Source organism: Festucalex cinctus, chromosome 4 (assembly GCF_051991245.1).
Source record: "Festucalex cinctus isolate MCC-2025b chromosome 4, RoL_Fcin_1.0, whole genome shotgun sequence".
In the NCBI taxonomy this organism is placed as follows: Eukaryota; Metazoa; Chordata; class Actinopteri; order Syngnathiformes; family Syngnathidae; genus Festucalex; species Festucalex cinctus.
The window spans coordinates 17,961,925-17,981,753 of NC_135414.1; the positions used below are offsets into that span (position 1 = coordinate 17,961,925).

General features: G+C 40.8%; 2 protein-coding genes across 3 annotated transcripts in view; one reads left to right on the plus strand and one right to left on the minus strand.

Moving 5' to 3' along the window:
• Positions 1-2,202, minus strand: part of htatip2 (HIV-1 Tat interactive protein 2) — a 33,672-nt gene extending 31,470 nt beyond the window's left edge. The window contains exons 1-2 of one of the 2 annotated variants that reach the window (XM_077519417.1): positions 2,013-2,202; positions 1,869-1,916 (exon numbers count right to left, since the gene is read on the minus strand). The gene's annotated coding sequence lies outside the window, so the exon portion shown is untranslated. Of the gene's footprint in view, positions 1-1,868 lie in introns of both variants that reach the window. The other variant, XM_077519416.1, reaches the window with a different exon arrangement.
• Positions 2,203-5,211: 3,009 nt separating this feature from the next.
• Positions 5,212-19,829, plus strand: part of dbx1a (developing brain homeobox 1a) — a 67,347-nt gene continuing 52,729 nt past the window's right edge. The window contains exons 1-3 of the mRNA XM_077519432.1: positions 5,212-5,649; positions 5,725-5,829; positions 7,506-7,705. Coding sequence (XP_077375558.1) covers positions 5,310-5,649; positions 5,725-5,829; positions 7,506-7,705 — 645 coding nt within the window. The 5' untranslated portion in view covers positions 5,212-5,309. The remainder of the gene's footprint in view (positions 5,650-5,724; positions 5,830-7,505; positions 7,706-19,829) is intronic.

Here is a 19,829-nt window from a genome sequence, read left to right on the forward strand (position 1 = left end):
ATGCATGAACTGAAATAGAGGTTTAGTTGAATTCACGTGCACAGCGACATCTTTATTGCCAAATGAAGCTGTGACGACTAATGTTGCGGCAATGTGAGCAAGCAAAGAGAATTTAATTAGCGATAGACATCGGTAGGGCCGATTATCAATGCCAAATATCGACTGAAGTCTAATAAAGCTGCTATCTCACTGACCAGCGAATACTTGCGAATTCAGCGAATTTTGTGTTTTCGTCAGGGTTTGTAAAATGTTACGAGAGGTTGCAAAGATGTTAGACAGTTTTTACTTGTCACAGTTTTTCTTGTTGCAAAGAAAATTTTAACACGTTCAAACAATTTGTCACTGTCTGCAAACAAACATCTTTGGAAACCTTTGACAAACCCTGACGAAAACCCAGTGTTCACTAAGTTTACAGATGTTTGTCGCTCAGTGAGGTAGCAGCTTAAGAAATGAATTTAAAACTGGGTAAACATCAGGAATCATTTTATTTATTCATTTATTCAAAATTTCACTTAACTTTATGAGAGGCCGCAGAGCAGTCTATTATCTACATGTTTAAAATTAAAAGAATTTTTTTTTACCTTTTAACAAACACGCAACAAAGCTCTGCCCACACACACACACACACACACACACACACACACACACACACACACACACACACACACACACACACACGCACACACACCCGCACACCGCCACGCACGCACACACCCCCAGACACACTAATTGTTTTACTACAAATAAATATTGGCTCCAAATATGGGTTATCAGTCTCCTTGACTAATAAAAATTGGTATCAGGCATGGAAAAGACATATTTAATGTTTTGTTTGTTTGTTTTTTCAGTTGGCGATTTGAAAAGTACAGAACTTGGTATGATAATATATATTATTATATATACTGTACACACACACAAAAAAATGTCTAGAATGTTGCTCGGGGCTCAGGTAACGACCAATCATGGATCAGCTTGTGAACGTCACCTAATCAAACGCAGAAAAAAGGTGATCTATGATTGGTCGTTATCCAAGCCCTGAGCAACTGTTGTGTCATTTTAAGTCAACCACAAGTGTCAAAATGGCCGCCCCCTGAGATGGATACAAATGGGTAGATTGTGCAGCTTAATTCATATTCCACAAACAAAATATGTTGTGTTAAGACTACTTGGGGAACATAGAACATGAACATTTTGACCTTTTAAAAGCATAGTTTCGAATCAGGCCAAGTTCTAGTTCTCTGGCCACCACCCAAAAAGACTTAATGTCAGAACCTGTTAACATTAAGCTAGCAGACTTTCATTAGTGGTAATTATATGGTTTGGGTGAACATTTTACAAATGAACTGCTTGAAACAAGACGCTCATTTGGAGATCTGTGCAAGCGAGAGAATGAAAACATGTATCAATGGCTTCTTTAAAACGTGTTTTTAGTACATTTTAATAAAATGAAGTGTGGGTTGGGTGGGGTAAAACTATACGGTGACTGGTCGTGTGGTGTCACGAGACTACAACCAGTCAGCACAATCTGTCGCTCCACGGCCTGCTGAAAAGACGGGGAGTTCCCTCTCCTAAATGCGACCACGTCACCAATAAATAATGGGGGAATAATAAACAGTAACCACCTGTCGGACTCACGGCACAATGGGACGACCCATGGAGGGGCTCTCATGCATGCGTAACATACTCAGCCCCTTTTGCACTTAACGCAGCAGAAACACACTCAGCACAATGGTGGAGTTCATCTATTTACTAAACTGGCCCTTTTCTGCGAAACAATGCAGCCGTCCGATCGAAAATATTGGAAAATATTTTCCTTTGTAAAGCGTACAAAAGTGTATAAAGTACAGTTACACGAAGGCCAAACTTACCTGGAACTGGTTACACTTGAAATTATCCTCCGCTGGCCTCAATGTGAACTGTAGTGGAAAAAGTCGTCACGTTTTTTTGGTCAGTCTTTTTTTTGGTAGAGAACAGAACAGGCCAGAAGCGAATTCGAAGGAGGTGGGCCACACCGTTTACAATGGACAATTAGGAACATCCGGGCATTTCTGTTATTTCCGCGATGCAAACGACTAGCATACAAACCAGGCCGATTGTTGCAGTCCTCAAACGACATTTCATAACATTTTATAATTAAAATAATCCTTAAAATTAAACTATCTACATTACAATGCCTTTCAGTGAGCGGAGAGCTTTTTTTTTGTTTTGTTTTTTTTCCCCCCTTGTGATTCCCATGGGTATGCCACGGAAGAGGCGGGACTTCCGACTTCCGTGTTTATGCACATCAGCTTTGATTCCGGTTCGGGGTTGCTACGTCGATGGGCGTCTCAGCTCTCTTGTTCGACACATACAAAAAATAAAAGAATAAAAAATAAAAGAATAAAAAAATAAAATAAATAAATAAAATAAAAACAAATGTCTGTAGGATACTATTTTTAAATATTAATTACCTTACACGGACACCAAAATCTGTATAAATTGTATTTTTAAAATGCAAAAGTGTTGTGAAAACTATTATTTTACTCCTTATCCACTTTAGAGCTTAATGCTTATCGGGTCCTGGTATTATTATTATTATTATTATTATTATTATTATTATTATTATTATTATTATTATTATTGTTGTTATTTTAATGAATTAATTTAGAAAAAGAACCACACGACTGTAGAGTAACCTAACGGATTATAAACGTCGTCGTGTGAATGTGACCGCAAACGGTATAATTTGGGTTCAAAACGCATGCATGCACATTATATGCATCGTCGGGGGCCATGTTTTCTAGTGCTAACTTGCAGATGGAAGCTGACGGATGGTGTGAGATTGTGGGTGTTAAGAGGAGTGAGCTTGGTGGGGACGATCAGGAGCTTTGGGTGTTGTTAATATGTCCGCGATGTGCTTTTAATGGATCTAATTGAGCCTCGGGCAGCTGTTTTAAGAGGGTCGCTTTGGACGAGGCAAGCGAGCAAAGCTCATAGAAATTCGTCTCGGTCAGGCCGGGCCGCCCATGCTTCCTGCTAACCATCTGCTTAGCTCGTACAAAAGGAGGATTTTGGAGAGCCAAGTAAAGGAATATGGGCTCATGAAAAAAAAAAAAAAAACTTTGAAGGCGTGCTCGCTTCTCGGAGGTGTCTGTGTTGTGGACGGTGGGTCGTGCGCGCGTCCGTCGTGCGCGTGCACGCCTTGCAAGAGGCGCCCCTGATTAGGCGTTGAGTGATGTGTAAAAGATCATTTCACGGGGGCGTTCCCTCAGAATTATTACACATGTGGACGCTTTAAAAGTATAACTGTTGGACCACTCGTCCCGATTGGACCTGCACTGTCTCTCCCTCTGACAACTGCTTTCAGAAACAAATGTTATGCATGCAGTATCAAGCACACTGAGCAAAAGTTTTATTCAGGTATTGGCCTGGGGTTCCAGCTTATCATTATCACAAAATGTAAACGCAAATCCTTCCCATCTGCTCTTATTTAGCTACAGAATTTCATTGAATACGAAACTGAACTTTTATATTAATTTTACGCACAAAAAAATATTGGCAAGAATTATATTTAATGTTATAAATTGTTATATATTAATAGTATACGTGATTATTTAAGATAACATTTCTGGACTTTTTTGGGTGAATTCATTCATTATTATTGACGTTTCCATTTTTAAAAAGAACTAAAACTTAAAAAATTCTAATTGCGATTTTTTATTTTTATTTTTTTTCATGGAAATTGTCATCCATTTTCTGTGCGAGCAATGTATTTTTGTCCCGATTTTCTGCTTGAACACTTCTGCAGGAACACAATTACGACCGGGCCCCAAGTGGCATTAATAAGAGTTTTATTTGAGCGCTCAGCGTCCGCTCATATGAATGCGTTTTAAATCAAATCACAGATGCACTTTTATTCAGCCGGTTAAAATAGCAGAACAAAACCGTCTTTAGAAATAGCCTATACAGCTTCTTTTTTTTCTCTTCTTCTTCTCTCTTGGAGTCGGGGAGAGGGAGGCAGAGAAAGGCCGTCCGAGGGGCGCCTCCATGCGCAGCTGAGGCTGACAGTTAAAGTTCATGCTCCTAACAGGATCAGGAGCGCACACTTCTCCTGTTGTGCGCGGCGAGCCGCGCCTGCATGTGCACAAAGTGATATTTAACACATCTGTTAAAGCGTTTTGATAGCGGCAATCCCGTTAAGACATTATTCCATGACGAGGGCCAGATTGAGTGTTGAAAATCCCATGAAACCCTAAAAGCTCATTTGCATTTTGGAACCGTCTCGAGCGGGATGGGGAACTTTTTTTTTCTTTTTTCTTGCGAATAAGTAGCATCGGTGTGAATTGCCTGTACCTGACGATTCGATCTGTATAACGATTCATAGGTCACGATTCGATTCGATTAATCCCGATGTGAATTTACAAGTCGATTGTTGCGATTTTTTTTTACTCAAATTTAGAAAATACCATTCAGTAAACTTGTACATAAGATTTGTATGAAGTTGTATTATTTATTGATCTGAAATATATTTGTATTTAACAAACAAGTTGTAACCTTTTTCATGTTAGAACAGCATTGAAATAAAATATTAAGGCTTAATGTTCCATTAATATAACATTCTTCCATGCTTAAGGTGTGAAAGTTAGACGTTTTGTTGAATATTTTTCCATCAAAAATGTTAAAAAAAATCGATTCGGCTGCCTATTGAATCGATTCGAGAATTGCGTGCTGTAGTATCGCGATATATTGCCGAATCAATTTTTTTTTAACACCCCTAGTAGCATCAATGAGTGAAGAATCAAATACACTATTTATTTTTGTATTATTATTTTTTACAGTTTAGGTTCCATTTTTTTCAGCACGTCCTGTAAAAGTGAAAGGAATTGGGGGTGTGAATGAAAAGCCCACACATAATGAGACAATATGTAAAGATTGGTCTTTAATTAGGCAGCCTGCCTCGGCCCAACACAATACGGTGAAAGGAAAGTGGTCCATATGCAAAACTGATGAGTGGACCTCCTTTGTGGTGGCCACATTGTGTCTTGCTTCCTTATGAAGTCTAATGCAATCATAAATCGCGCCCCCCCAACCAATCGCGACGCACGAGAAGGGGCTATGAAAGCGGCCCGTGAGGAGAACTTTGTTTGCTTCCATTGTTGAGCCTGTCAGGCCCGAGAGGGGTGGGCGTCGAGGGGGCTGTGCGTGGGGGTCTGCCGCTATAAAGCTCCTGCGCCCACAGCGAGGAGAGCACATGCAGAGGACTTTGCAGACGCTCCAAACTCCCCTCGCTAAACCACGCGGAGTACTCCTCACAGGCACGAGTCGGGACCATGATGATCCCAAGCGTCATCGCGCCCCCCGCCCTCTACCCGGGCCTCTACCGGCCAGCGGCGGCCGCTCTCCCGCTTCACCACAGCTTACCGGCCGCCTTGCCGACGCACTCCGGCTTCCTCGTGGAGGATCTACTGCGGATAAGCAGACCCGCAAGCTTCCTCAGCCGGACGCCGCCGACCACTCCCACATCTTTCGCCGACGTGCGCGTGGATCGAGGTTCGCCCGCGGGCGCCGTGTCGCGCGAGTCGTGCAGCTCGCCCAAAACGTCAAGCAGCAAGGATGCCACTTTCCTCAAGTTTGGAGTGAGCGCCATCCTGGCGCCGTCGCCAAAGACACGTGAGTTGACCACGTTTTTACGTCACGGCACGTCAGCGTGCACCTGATTCTAACTTGTGTCACGTCCCTCCTCAGCGTCCTCCCCACTGACAGTCCACAGCATGCACCCCAAAAGCTTCCACGTCCCCTGCTTTGACGGAACATTCCAGCCCATATTCAGGACGCCGTATTTACACGCAGGTATGATCTTCACCCCTCAATTAAATGAAATTTACTGAAGAAGAAAAAAAAAGTGCTTCTCTAATGGCCTCTGGCCCAGACCCACCCACCTCCTAATTAACCAATTATCCCTAATCGTCACGCTCTAAATTAGAGGCGGGGTGGCCAGTTACAGCCCCCCCAGCTTCCCATTGAGGGGCGTTTTTTTTCGGTGGGTATTTTTTTCCCACAGAGCCCGGGGGGCCACCGGGCCGCAGTGGCTGCCAACAAAGCTTTTTTTTTTTCGGCACCGTGACCAATTTGGTCAGCCCGCACTGGGGTGAACCACCCACCCCGGAGAGTGACTTTTACCAGTCATGCACTAATTTCCCCATTAGGCGCCATTGAAAGATTTCTATATTCTCACAAGCGAACATAGAGCAGGGGTGTCAGAGTCATTTTTGTCCTGGGTCACCTTGTAGTTATGGTTTCCTCATTGTGAATTTGCAACAAATTGATGGATAATAATGCGAAGTGAAGAAAGCGTTTGTTCCACGGTTGCTAGAAAAAATAAAGTTTTAGGTTCTAAGCGCCCCCTATAGTCTAAACACAACATTCTGATCAATATTGAATAATTTGTAGACTATAAATTAAGCAACAAAATCAACAGGTTTTTTATCAGTTTCTGGGGGCGGCCATTTTGTTGACTGAAAATGACATCACTGTTGCTCAGGTCGTGACCAACTTTTTCTAGGTTTGGTCATGTGACATTCGCAATCAGAATGCCCTGTTTCACTAGTATTATTATAAAAGAAATAGTTTGTTATTTTTTACTTAAATGTCAAGTCAAATTGTACTTTTATTATATAGTTTAGCAAGGAACAAGTGAACACGTATTTGTTTATGCAAAACTGTAAACACCCAAACAGGGATACCGGAAGTGGCCCCTGGCCTTAAATGTGACACAAGAGCGTCACGTCGGCACTGTTCTCGGCGTCCAATCAGAAACAACATGTCGTCAAGGTGCTTCTTGTTTCCAAATACTTCATTAAAATGTCCCAGCTGAGGATGTTTTTGCTTACAAACTCGATCCTCTCTTTCACTCTCTTGCCCCTCCAGCCGGCCAATGGCGGGTGAGATGAAGAATAATCTCTTAGAAAAGTCTATAAAAGTCTTTCATTCAGACTAATCATAATGGCGACGGAGTCCCTTTTATGGGCTCGGCTGAATGGGCCAACAAAGAAACTCAGCGTCCTCAATAGCTTTTCGTGTTCATTTAATGAAAATGATTTGAGGGCACCCATAAGAAGGAGGGGGTGGGGGGTTGGGGGGTTTGGGGGGGGCATCAGTATTCTGGTATGCGGTTGTGTTTAGTTTGAAAGTGTAAATCTCCTTTTGTGGCCGTAATATATGGCCTTCGCCGCCTGTCCAGAGTCTTTTCTGTGTTAGTTCATTACTACACAATTACCGTTCACGCTTTATTAACTCCTCTATCCGCCCACGCAGGCCTCCTTCAAGGAAACGCTGCCTAGTTTACATACCAATGCTCTCAATGTGCTAATTAGTCACCTCGTGCCATTTCACTCAAAAAAAAAACAAAAAAACAAAAAAAACGGAGAGCCAGTGCCAACACCCTCAATGATAACAACATGCATGTGTCATTAAATTGGTTTTGGTATTTATGTATTTATTTATTTTGGTATATTGCCTTCTTGCAGCTTCTTCTGCCATCCCAATCCCGGGAACCTTCTCGTGGCCGCTGGCCGCCCGAGGGAAACCCCGCAGAGGGATGCTCCGGAGGGCCGTCTTCTCCGACGTGCAGCGCAAAGCTTTGGAGAAGATGTTCCAAAAACAGAAATACATCAGTAAACCGGACAGGAAGAAGCTGGCCTCGAAACTCGGCCTGAAAGACTCACAGGTAAAAAAAAACATCGTGATAGTTAATATTGGACCTTTAGAATTAGGCTATATGATCGTACTTATTGTTTTTTATTTGATTGTATTATATTTATGGCTATCACAACTTTTCAGACTAGCAACATTTAAAATAATGATTAATAAGCCCATCGCAGAGTGATGACGTCACCACTTTGCGATACCTAAAAATAATAATAATAATAACAACTAGAAAAAAAAAATTTCCCGTGGAAATTTTGGATGTGACTGCTGACTCTTGCAAGGCGGAAAGCCGAATGCACTCTGGGTCACTTCCTACACGTTAACTTTGCAGGAGGATTAGCATGCTAAGCTAACATTAGCATTAGCGTGCTAACTTAGCATGAGCATTAGCATGCTAAGCTAACATTAGCATTAGCATGCTAACTTAGCATTAGCATGCTAACTTAGCATTAGCATTAACATGGTAACTTAGCATTAGCATGCTAACGTAGCATTAGCATGCTAAACTTAGCATTAGGAAAAAAAAAAAAAATTAAAAAAAAAAAAAAAAGAAAAAAATAAATAAATAAAAAAAAAAATAAAAAAAAAAAATAAAATAAAAAAAAAAAAATAAATAAAAAAAAAACTTAGCATTAGCATGCTAACGTAACATTAGCATGCTAACGTAGCATTAGCATTAACATGCTAACTTAGCATTAGCATGCTAATGTAGCATTAGCATGCCAAACTTAGCATTAGGAAAAAAAAAAAATTAAAAAAAAAAAAAAAAAAAGAAAAAAAAAAAAATTAAAAAAAATAAAAATAAAAAAATAAATAAAAAAAAACTAAATAAAAAAAAAACTTAGCATTAGCATGCTAACGTAACATTAGCATGCTAACGTAGCATTAGCATTAGCATGCTAACGTAACATTAGCATGCTAACGTAGCATTAGCATGCTAACGTAACATTAGCATGCTCAGCTAACATTAGCATGCTAACTTAGCACTAGCATGCTCACTTCCTGGTGAAACAGGTCACTTCCTGTTGAAGTCGGGTCACTTCCTGTTGATATTAGGTCACTTCCTGTTGAAATCGGGTCACTTCCTGTAGATTTTAGGTCAGTCCTGGGTCACTTCCTGTTGAAATTAGGTCACTTCCTGTTCAAATTAAGTCACTTCCTGTTGATATCAGGTCATTTTTAGGTCATTTCCTACTGAAATTAAGTCACTTCCTGTTGAATTTAGGTCTGTCTGGGTCACTTCCTGTTGAAATTAGGTCAATCCCTGTCATACCTACTCAATTGGCCAAGATGGCCGCCACTCAGGGGCCGAGAATCCTGGGTGCACCTCAACAATTGGACAAGATGGCCGCCACTCTGTGTGTGTGCAGTGGTGCTGAAGTCCCTGGCCTAGCTAATCAATTGACCAAAATGGCCGCCGCTCCATGTGGGCAGAGGCCGAGAATCCTGGGTGCACCTCAACAATTGGCCAAGATGGCCGCCACTCTGTGTGGGCAGTAGTGTGAGAATCCCTGTCCAAGATGGCCGCCGCTCTGTATGGGCAGTAGTGTGAGAATCCCTGGCCAAGATGGCCGCCGCTCTGTATGGACAGTAGTGTGAGAATCCCTGGCCAAGATGGCCGCCGCTCTGTATGGACAGTAATGTGAGAATCCCTGGCCAAGATGGCCGCCACTGTGTGTGGGCGGTGGTGGGGAAATTCCAGGCGTGGATGACAACAAGCAGCTCTGATTGGCTGAGGCAGTTGCTGTGCAGAAGTGAGAGAGTGGGCAGAATAGCTCAAAAAGCACCATTTAAATAGCAGTTCATTACATTACATTTCATAAACAAAAATATTATATTGTGCTTTGATTTTTTTTTATTAAGCGAAAATAGGGAATGATCTGAAGAGTTTAAAATTCGAATGGTTTTAATTGATCAAGAAATGTGGAAGTTAAGCCATAATCACTAAACTGAAAATGGGTTACTGTCACTTTAACAAATATGCGCATTCACGCACACACATTTCCTAAGTACCAGGTGGGCGAACATTTTGCTTGCTTCAATTGAGTTCTATGAGAAAGCGCACACCTCGAACAAAAGGCTCTCACGACTGAACGGTTTAAGATACAGATTTCAGAAATGCCCCGTTAGAACGGCAAGGCTTTGGGGAACGCAAGCATGTTCTCATCTTTTAAATCGGATAAAAAATGACCAAATTAGAGCAGGTTGAAAACGTGTGACTTTGAAAAAAAATGACAAAAAAAGGCGGCGAAAATAACATGGGGCTCAATGGGCGAAAAAGTGCGACTTCCCCTCGCTTCAAGTCAAATAAAAGGTACTAAATGACACCTTTGCCGCACAAAAGTGGGTTTGTCAGAAAGAAGACCCTTGTGACTACAAAATATCCAAATTTGATGTTTACTGAGCAAATATTGTGGCCACGGTGACGAGTTGAAGTGAAATTTTTGGAAAGAATTTTTTTTGTCTCTCCACTCTAGCGCTGATTGCTCCACTCTAGCAAACGCAATACACACTAATGGAAAGAGCCTCTTTTTCTTCATTTCACACCCTGTCTTTGAACCCGCACAGGAGGGAGCGCTTACATTTCTTAAAAAAAATTTCAACACAGAGCTAAAGATGGGAAAAATTGCAACAAAATGAGCTAAAAATCGTCTCGGTCGGTCAATGTATGTGCGCGCAGCGTGGCTTCGAAAAAGGTGTTAAATTTGTGGAGGTTTTTTCCCCTTCTCCATTCATTCCTATGGGACTTTTTGGGGGGTTTTTTGGGGAATTGCGTCGCCATGGTAACTCGAAATTCCGAAAAAAAATGGTACCCCGCCGAGTCAAATCGAGACGCATCTTTTGATACCTCACTTGTGCCGGTACGTTCTACGGTACGACCCGCATTTCGTCTGAAAAAATGTGAAGAATAAGACATAATAATAACTAGAAAAAAAAAATTTCCCGTGGAAATTTTGGATGTGACTGCTGACTCTTGCAAGGCGGAAAGCCGAATGCACTCTGGGTCACTTCCTACACGTTAACTTTGCAGGAGGATTAGCATGCTAAGCTAACATTAGCATTAGCGTGCTAACTTAGCATGAGCATTAGCATGCTAAGCTAACATTAGCATTAGCATGCTAACTTAGCATTAGCATGCTAACTTAGCATTAGCATTAACATGGTAACTTAGCATTAGCATGCTAACGTAGCATTAGCATGCTAAACTTAGCATTAGGAAAAAAAAAAAAATTAAAAAAAAAAAAAAAAGAAAAAAATAAATAAATAAAAATAATAAAAAAAAAAAAAATAAAAATAAAAAAAAATAAATAAATAAAAAAAAAACTTAGCATTAGCATGCTAACGTAACATTAGCATGCTAACGTAGCATTAGCATTAACATGCTAACTTAGCATTAGCATGCTAATGTAGCATTAGCATGCCAAACTTAGCATTAGGAAAAAAAAAAAAATTAAAAAAAAAAAAAAAAAAGAAAAAAAAAAAAATTAAAAAAAATAAAAAGAAAAAAATAAATAAAAAAAAACTAAATAAAAAAAAAACTTAGCATTAGCATGCTAACGTAACATTAGCATGCTAACGTAGCATTAGCATTAGCATGCTAACGTAACATTAGCATGCTAACGTAGCATTAGCATGCTAACGTAACATTAGCATGCTCAGCTAACATTAGCATGCTAACTTAGCACTAGCATGCTCACTTCCTGGTGAAACAGGTCACTTCCTGTTGAAGTCGGGTCACTTCCTGTTGATATTAGGTCACTTCCTGTTGAAATCGGGTCACTTCCTGTAGATTTTAGGTCAGTCCTGGGTCACTTCCTGTTGAAATTAGGTCACTTCCTGTTCAAATTAAGTCACTTCCTGTTGATATCAGGTCATTTTTAGGTCATTTCCTACTGAAATTAAGTCACTTCCTGTTGAATTTAGGTCTGTCTGGGTCACTTCCTGTTGAAATTAGGTCAATCCCTGTCATACCTACTCAATTGGCCAAGATGGCCGCCACTCAGGGGCCGAGAATCCTGGGTGCACCTCAACAATTGGACAAGATGGCCGCCACTCTGTGTGTGTGCAGTGGTGCTGAAGTCCCTGGCCTAGCTAATCAATTGACCAAAATGGCCGCCGCTCCATGTGGGCAGAGGCCGAGAATCCTGGGTGCGCCTCAACAATTGGCCAAGATGGCCGCCACTCTGTGTGGGCAGTAGTGTGAGAATCCCTGTCCAAGATGGCCGCCGCTCTGTATGGGCAGTAGTGTGAGAATCCCTGGCCAAGATGGCCGCCGCTCTGTATGGACAGTAGTGTGAGAATCCCTGGCCAAGATGGCCGCCGCTCTGTATGGACAGTAATGTGAGAATCCCTGGCCAAGATGGCCGCCACTGTGTGTGGGCGGTGGTGGGGAAATTCCAGGCGTGGATGACAACAAGCAGCTCTGATTGGCTGAGGCAGTTGCTGTGCAGAAGTGAGAGAGTGGGCAGAATAGCTCAAAAAGCACCATTTAAATAGCAGTTCATTACATTACATTTCATAAACAAAAATATTATATTGTGCTTTGATTTTTTTTTATTAAGCGAAAATAGGGAATGATCTGAAGAGTTTAAAATTCGAATGGTTTTAATTGATCAAGAAATGTGGAAGTTAAGCCATAATCACTAAACTGAAAATGGGTTACTGTCACTTTAACAAATATGCGCATTCACGCACACACATTTCCTAAGTACCAGGTGGGCGAACATTTAGCTTGCTTCAATTGAGTTCTATGAGAAAGCGCACACCTCGAACAAAAGGCTCTCACGACTGAACGGTTTAAGATACAGATTTCAGAAATGCCCCGTTAGAACGGCAAGGCTTTGGGGAACGCAAGCATGTTCTCATCTTTTAAATCGGATAAAAAATGACCAAATTAGAGCAGGTTGAAAACGTGTGACTTTGAAAAAAAATGACAAAAAAAGGCGGCGAAAATAACATGGGGCTCAATGGGCGAAAAAGTGCGACTTCCCCTCGCTTCAAGTCAAATAAAAGGTACTAAATGACACCTTTGCCGCACAAAAGTGGGTTTGTCAGAAAGAAGACCCTTGTGACTACAAAATATCCAAATTTGATGTTTACTGAGCAAATATTGTGGCCACGGTGACGAGTTGAAGTGAAATTTTTGGAAAGAATTTTTTTTGTCTCTCCACTCTAGCGCTGATTGCTCCACTCTAGCAAACGCAATACACACTAATGGAAAGAGCCTCTTTTTCTTCATTTCACACCCTGTCTTTGAACCCGCACAGGAGGGAGCGCTTACATTTCTTAAAAAAAATTTCAACACAGAGCTAAAGATGGGAAAAATTGCAACAAAATGAGCTAAAAATCGTCTCGGTCGGTCAATGTATGTGCGCGCAGCGTGGCTTCGAAAAAGGTGTTAAATTTGTGGAGGTTTTTTCCCCTTCTCCATTCATTCCTATGGGACTTTTTGGGGGGTTTTTTGGGGAATTGCGTCGCCATGGTAACTCGAAATTCCGAAAAAAAATGGTACCCCGCCGAGTCAAATCGAGACGCATCTTTTGATACCTCACTTGTGCCGGTACGTTCTACGGTACGACCCGCATTTCGTCTGAAAAAATGTGAAGAATAAGACATAATAATAATAATAATAACTAGAAAAAAAAAATTTCCCGTGGAAATTTTGGATGTGACTGCTGACTCTTGCAAGGCGGAAAGCCGAATGCAGTCTGGGTCACTTCCTACACGTTAACTTTGCAGGAGGATTAGCATGCTAAGCTAACATTAGCATTAGCGTGCTAACTTAGCATGAGCATTAGCATGCTAAGCTAACATTAGCATTAGCATGCTAACTTAGCATTAGCATGCTAACTTAGCATTAGCATTAACATGGTAACTTAGCATTAGCATGCTAACGTAGCATTAGCATGCTAAACTTAGCATTAGGAAAAAAAAAAAAAATTAAAAAAAAAAAAAAAAAAAGAAAAAAATAAATAAATAAAAAAAAAAAAATAAAAAAAAAAAAAAAAAAAAAATAAATAAATAAAAAAAAAACTTAGCATTAGCATGCTAACGTAACATTAGCATGCTAACGTAGCATTAGCATTAACATGCTAACTTAGCATTAGCATGCTAATGTAGCATTAGCATGCCAAACTTAGCATTAGGAAAAAAAAAAAATTAAAAAAAAAAAAAAAAAAAGAAAAAAAAAAAAATTAAAAAAAATAAAAATAAAAAAATAAATAAAAAAAAACTAAATAAAAAAAAAACTTAGCATTAGCATGCTAACGTAACATTAGCATGCTAACGTAGCATTAGCATTAGCATGCTAACGTAACATTAGCATGCTAACGTAGCATTAGCATGCTAACGTAACATTAGCATGCTCAGCTAACATTAGCATGCTAACTTAGCACTAGCATGCTCACTTCCTGGTGAAACAGGTCACTTCCTGTTGAAGTCGGGTCACTTCCTGTTGATATTAGGTCACTTCCTGTTGAAATCGGGTCACTTCCTGTAGATTTTAGGTCAGTCCTGGGTCACTTCCTGTTGAAATTAGGTCACTTCCTGTTCAAATTAAGTCACTTCCTGTTGATATCAGGTCATTTTTAGGTCATTTCCTACTGAAATTAAGTCACTTCCTGTTGAATTTAGGTCTGTCTGGGTCACTTCCTGTTGAAATTAGGTCAATCCCTGTCATACCTACTCAATTGGCCAAGATGGCCGCCACTCAGGGGCCGAGAATCCTGGGTGCACCTCAACAATTGGACAAGATGGCCGCCACTCTGTGTGTGTGCAGTGGTGCTGAAGTCCCTGGCCTAGCTAATCAATTGACCAAAATGGCCGCCGCTCCATGTGGGCAGAGGCCGAGAATCCTGGGTGCACCTCAACAATTGGCCAAGATGGCCGCCACTCTGTGTGGGCAGTAGTGTGAGAATCCCTGTCCAAGATGGCCGCCGCTCTGTATGGGCAGTAGTGTGAGAATCCCTGGCCAAGATGGCCGCCGCTCTGTATGGACAGTAGTGTGAGAATCCCTGGCCAAGATGGCCGCCGCTCTGTATGGACAGTAATGTGAGAATCCCTGGCCAAGATGGCCGCCACTGTGTGTGGGCGGTGGTGGGGAAATTCCAGGCGTGGATGACAACAAGCAGCTCTGATTGGCTGAGGCAGTTGCTGTGCAGAAGTGAGAGAGTGGGCAGAATAGCTCAAAAAGCACCATTTAAATAGCAGTTCATTACATTACATTTCATAAACAAAAATATTATATTGTGCTTTGATTTTTTTTTATTAAGCGAAAATAGGGAATGATCTGAAGAGTTTAAAATTCGAATGGTTTTAATTGATCAAGAAATGTGGAAGTTAAGCCATAATCACTAAACTGAAAATGGGTTACTGTCACTTTAACAAATATGCGCATTCACGCACACACATTTCCTAAGTACCAGGTGGGCGAACATTTTGCTTGCTTCAATTGAGTTCTATGAGAAAGCGCACACCTCGAACAAAAGGCTCTCACGACTGAACGGTTTAAGATACAGATTTCAGAAATGCCCCGTTAGAACGGCAAGGCTTTGGGGAACGCAAGCATGTTCTCATCTTTTAAATCGGATAAAAAATGACCAAATTAGAGCAGGTTGAAAACGTGTGACTTTGAAAAAAAATGACAAAAAAAGGCGGCGAAAATAACATGGGGCTCAATGGGCGAAAAAGTGCGACTTCCCCTCGCTTCAAGTCAAATAAAAGGTACTAAATGACACCTTTGCCGCACAAAAGTGGGTTTGTCAGAAAGAAGACCCTTGTGACTACAAAATATCCAAATTTGATGTTTACTGAGCAAATATTGTGGCCACGGTGACGAGTTGAAGTGAAATTTTTGGAAAGAATTTTTTTTGTCTCTCCACTCTAGCGCTGATTGCTCCACTCTAGCAAACGCAATACACACTAATGGAAAGAGCCTCTTTTTCTTCATTTCACACCCTGTCTTTGAACCCGCACAGGAGGGAGCGCTTACATTTCTTAAAAAAAATTTCAACACAGAGCTAAAGATGGGAAAAATTGCAACAAAATGAGCTAAAAATCGTCTCGGTCGGTCAATGTATGTGCGCGCAGCGTGGCTTCGAAAAAGGTGTTAAATTTGTGGAGGTTTTTTCCCCTTCTCCATTCATTCCTATGGGACTTTTTGGGGGGGTTTTTGGGGAATTGCGTCGCCATGGTAACTCGAAATTCCGAAAAAAAATGGTACCCCGCCGAGTCAAATCGAGACGCATCTTTTGATACCTCACTTGTGCCGGTACGTTCTACGGTACGACCCGCATTTCGTCTGAAAAAATGTGAAGAATAAGACATAATAATAATAATAATAATAATAAACGCTTTTCCTGGATGGATACTAATATGTGACTGCTTCGCAGCAGTCACATAATAATAAACGCTTTTCCTGGATGGATACTAATATGTGACTGCTTCGCAGCAGTCACATAACTAGAAAAAAAAATTTCCCGTGGAAATTTTGGATGTGACTGCTGACTCTTGCAAGGCGGAAAGCCGAACGCACTCTGGGTCACTTCCTACATGTTAACTTTGCAGGAGGATTAGCATGCTAAGCTAACATTAGCATTAGCGTGCTAACTTAGCATGATCATTAGCATGCTAAGCTAACATTAGCATTAGCATGCTAACTTAGCATTAGCATGCTAACTTAGCATTAGCATTAACATGCTAACTTAGCATTAGCATGCTAACGTAGCATTAGCATGCTAAACTTAGCATTAGGAAAAAAAAAAAAAATTAAAAAAAAAAGTAAAATAAAAAAGAAATAAAAAAAAAATAAAAAAAAATAAAAAAATAAAAAAATAAAAAAATAAAAAATAAAAAAAAACCTTAGCATTAGCATGCTAACGTAACATTAGCATGCTAACGTAGCATTAGCATGCTAACTTAGCATTAGCATGCTAACGTAACATTAGCATGCTAACGTAACATTAGCATGCTAACTTAACATTAGCATGCTCAGCTAACATTAGCATGCTAACTTAGCACTAGCATGCTCACTTCCTGGTGAAATCAGGTCACTTCCTGTTGAAGTCGGGTCAATTCCTGTTGATATTAGGTCACTTCCTGTTGAAATCCGGTCACTTCCTGTTGATTTTAGGTCAGTTCTGGGTCACTTCCTGTTGAAATTAGGTCACTTCCTGTTCAAATTAAGTCACTTCCTGTTGATATCAGGTAATTTTTAGGTCATTTCCTACTGAAATTAAGTCACTTCCTGTTGAATTTAGGTCTGTCTGGGTCACTTCCTGTTGAAATTAGGTCAATCCCTGTCATACCTAATCAATTGGCCAAGATGGCCGCCACTCAGGGGCCGAGAATCCTGGGTGCACCTCAACAATTGGACAAGATGGCCGCCACTCTGTGTGGGCAGTAGTGTGAGAATCCCTGGCCAAGATGGCCGCCGCTCTGTATGGGCAGTAGTGTGAGAATCCCTGGCCAAGATGGCCGCCGCTCTGTATTGATAGTAGTGTGAGAATCCCTGTCCAAGATGGCCCCCGCTCTGTATGGGCAGTAGTGTGAGAATCCCTGGCCAAGATGGCCGCCGCTCTGTATGGACAGTAGTGTGAGAATCCCTGGCCAAGATGGCCGCCGCTCTGTATGGACAGTAATGTGAGAATCCCTGGCCAAGATGGCCGCCACTGTGTGTGGGCGGTGGTGGGGAAATTCCAGGCGTGGATGACAACAAGCAGCTCTGATTGGCTGAGGCAGTTGCTGTGCAGAAGTGAGAGAGTGGGCAGAATAGCTCAAAAAGCACCATTTAAATAGCAGTTCATTACATTACATTTCATAAACAAAAATATTATATTGTGCTTTGATTTTTTTTTATTAAGCGAAAATAGGGAATGATCTGAAGAGTTTAAAATTCGAATGGTTTTAATTGATCAAGAAATGTGGAAGTTAAGCCATAATCACTAAACTGAAAATGGGTTACTGTCACTTTAACAAATATGCGCATTCACGCACACACATTTCCTAAGTACCAGGTGGGCGAACATTTAGCTTCAATTGAGTTGTATGAGAAAGCGCACACCTCGAACAAAAGGCTCTCACGACTCAACGGTTTAAGATACAGATTTCAGAAATGCCCCGTTAGAACGGCAAGGCTTTGGGGAACGCAAGCATGTTCTCATTTTTTAAATCGGATAAAAAATGACCAAATTAGAGCAGGTTGAAAACGTGTGACTTTTAAAAAAAATGACAAAAAAAGGCGGCGAAAATAACATGGGGCTCAATGGGCGAAAAAGTGCGACTTCCCCTCGCTTCAAGTCAAATAAAAGGTACTAAATGACACCTTTGCCGCACAAAAGTGGGTTTGTCAGAAAGAAGACCCTTGTGACTACAAAATATCCAAATTTGATGTTTACTGAGCAAATATTGTGGCCACGGTGACGAGTTGAAGTGAAATTTTTGGAAAGAATTTTTTTTGTCTCTCCACTCTAGCGCTGATTGCTCCACTCTAGCAAACGCAATACACACTAATGGAAAGAGCCTCTTTTTCTTCATTTCACACCCTGTCTTTGAACCCGCACAGGAGGGAGCGCTTACATTTCTTAAAAAAAATTTCAACACAGAGCTAAAGATGGGAAAAATTGCAACAAAATGAGCTAAAAATCGTCTCGGTCGGTCAATGTATGTGCGCGCAGCGTGGCTTCGAAAAAGGTGTTAAATTTGTGGAGGTTTTTTCCCCTTCTCCATTCATTCCTATGGGACTTTTTGGGGGGTTTTTTGGGGAATTGCGTCGCCATGGTAACTCGAAATTCCGAAAAAAAATGGTACCCCGCCGAGTCAAATCGAGACGCATCTTTTGATACCTCACTTGTGCCGGTACGTTCTACGGTACGACCCGCATTTCGTCTGAAAAAATGTGAAGAATAAGACATAATAATAACTAGAAAAAAAAAATTTCCCGTGGAAATTTTGGATGTGACTGCTGACTCTTGCAAGGCGGAAAGCCGAATGCACTCTGGGTCACTTCCTACACGTTAACTTTGCAGGAGGATTAGCATGCTAAGCTAACATTAGCATTAGCGTGCTAACTTAGCATGAGCATTAGCATGCTAAGCTAACATTAGCATTAGCATGCTAACTTAGCATTAGCATGCTAACTTAGCATTAGCATTAACATGGTAACTTAGCATTAGCATGCTAACGTAGCATTAGCATGCTAAACTTAGCATTAGGAAAAAAAAAAAATTAAAAAAAAAAAAAAAAGAAAAAAATAAATAAATAAAAAAAATAAAAAAAAATAAAAAAAAAATAAAAAAAAATAAATAAATAAAAAAAAAACTTAGCATTAGCATGCTAACGTAACATTAGCATGCTAACGTAGCATTAGCATTAACATGCTAACTTAGCATTAGCATGCTAATGTAGCATTAGCATGCCAAACTTAGCATTAGGAAAAAAAAAAAAATTAAAAAAAAAAAAAAAAAAAGAAAAAAAAAAATAAAAAAAAATAAAAATAAAAAAATAAATAAAAAAAAACTAAATAAAAAAAAAACTTAGCATTAGCATGCTAACGTAACATTAGCATGCTAACGTAGCATTAGCATTAGCATGCTAACGTAACATTAGCATGCTAACGTAGCATTAGCATGCTAACGTAACATTAGCATGCTCAGCTAACATTAGCATGCTAACTTAGCACTAGCATGCTCACTTCCTGGTGAAACAGGTCACTTCCTGTTGAAGTCGGGTCACTTCCTGTTGATATTAGGTCACTTCCTGTTGAAATCGGGTCACTTCCTGTAGATTTTAGGTCAGTCCTGGGTCACTTCCTGTTGAAATTAGGTCACTTCCTGTTCAAATTAAGTCACTTCCTGTTGATATCAGGTCATTTTTAGGTCATTTCCTACTGAAATTAAGTCACTTCCTGTTGAATTTAGGTCTGTCTGGGTCACTTCCTGTTGAAATTAGGTCAATCCCTGTCATACCTACTCAATTGGCCAAGATGGCCGCCACTCAGGGGCCGAGAATCCTGGGTGCACCTCAACAATTGGACAAGATGGCCGCCACTCTGTGTGTGTGCAGTGGTGCTGAAGTCCCTGGCCTAGCTAATCAATTGACCAAAATGGCCGCCGCTCCATGTGGGCAGAGGCCGAGAATCCTGGGTG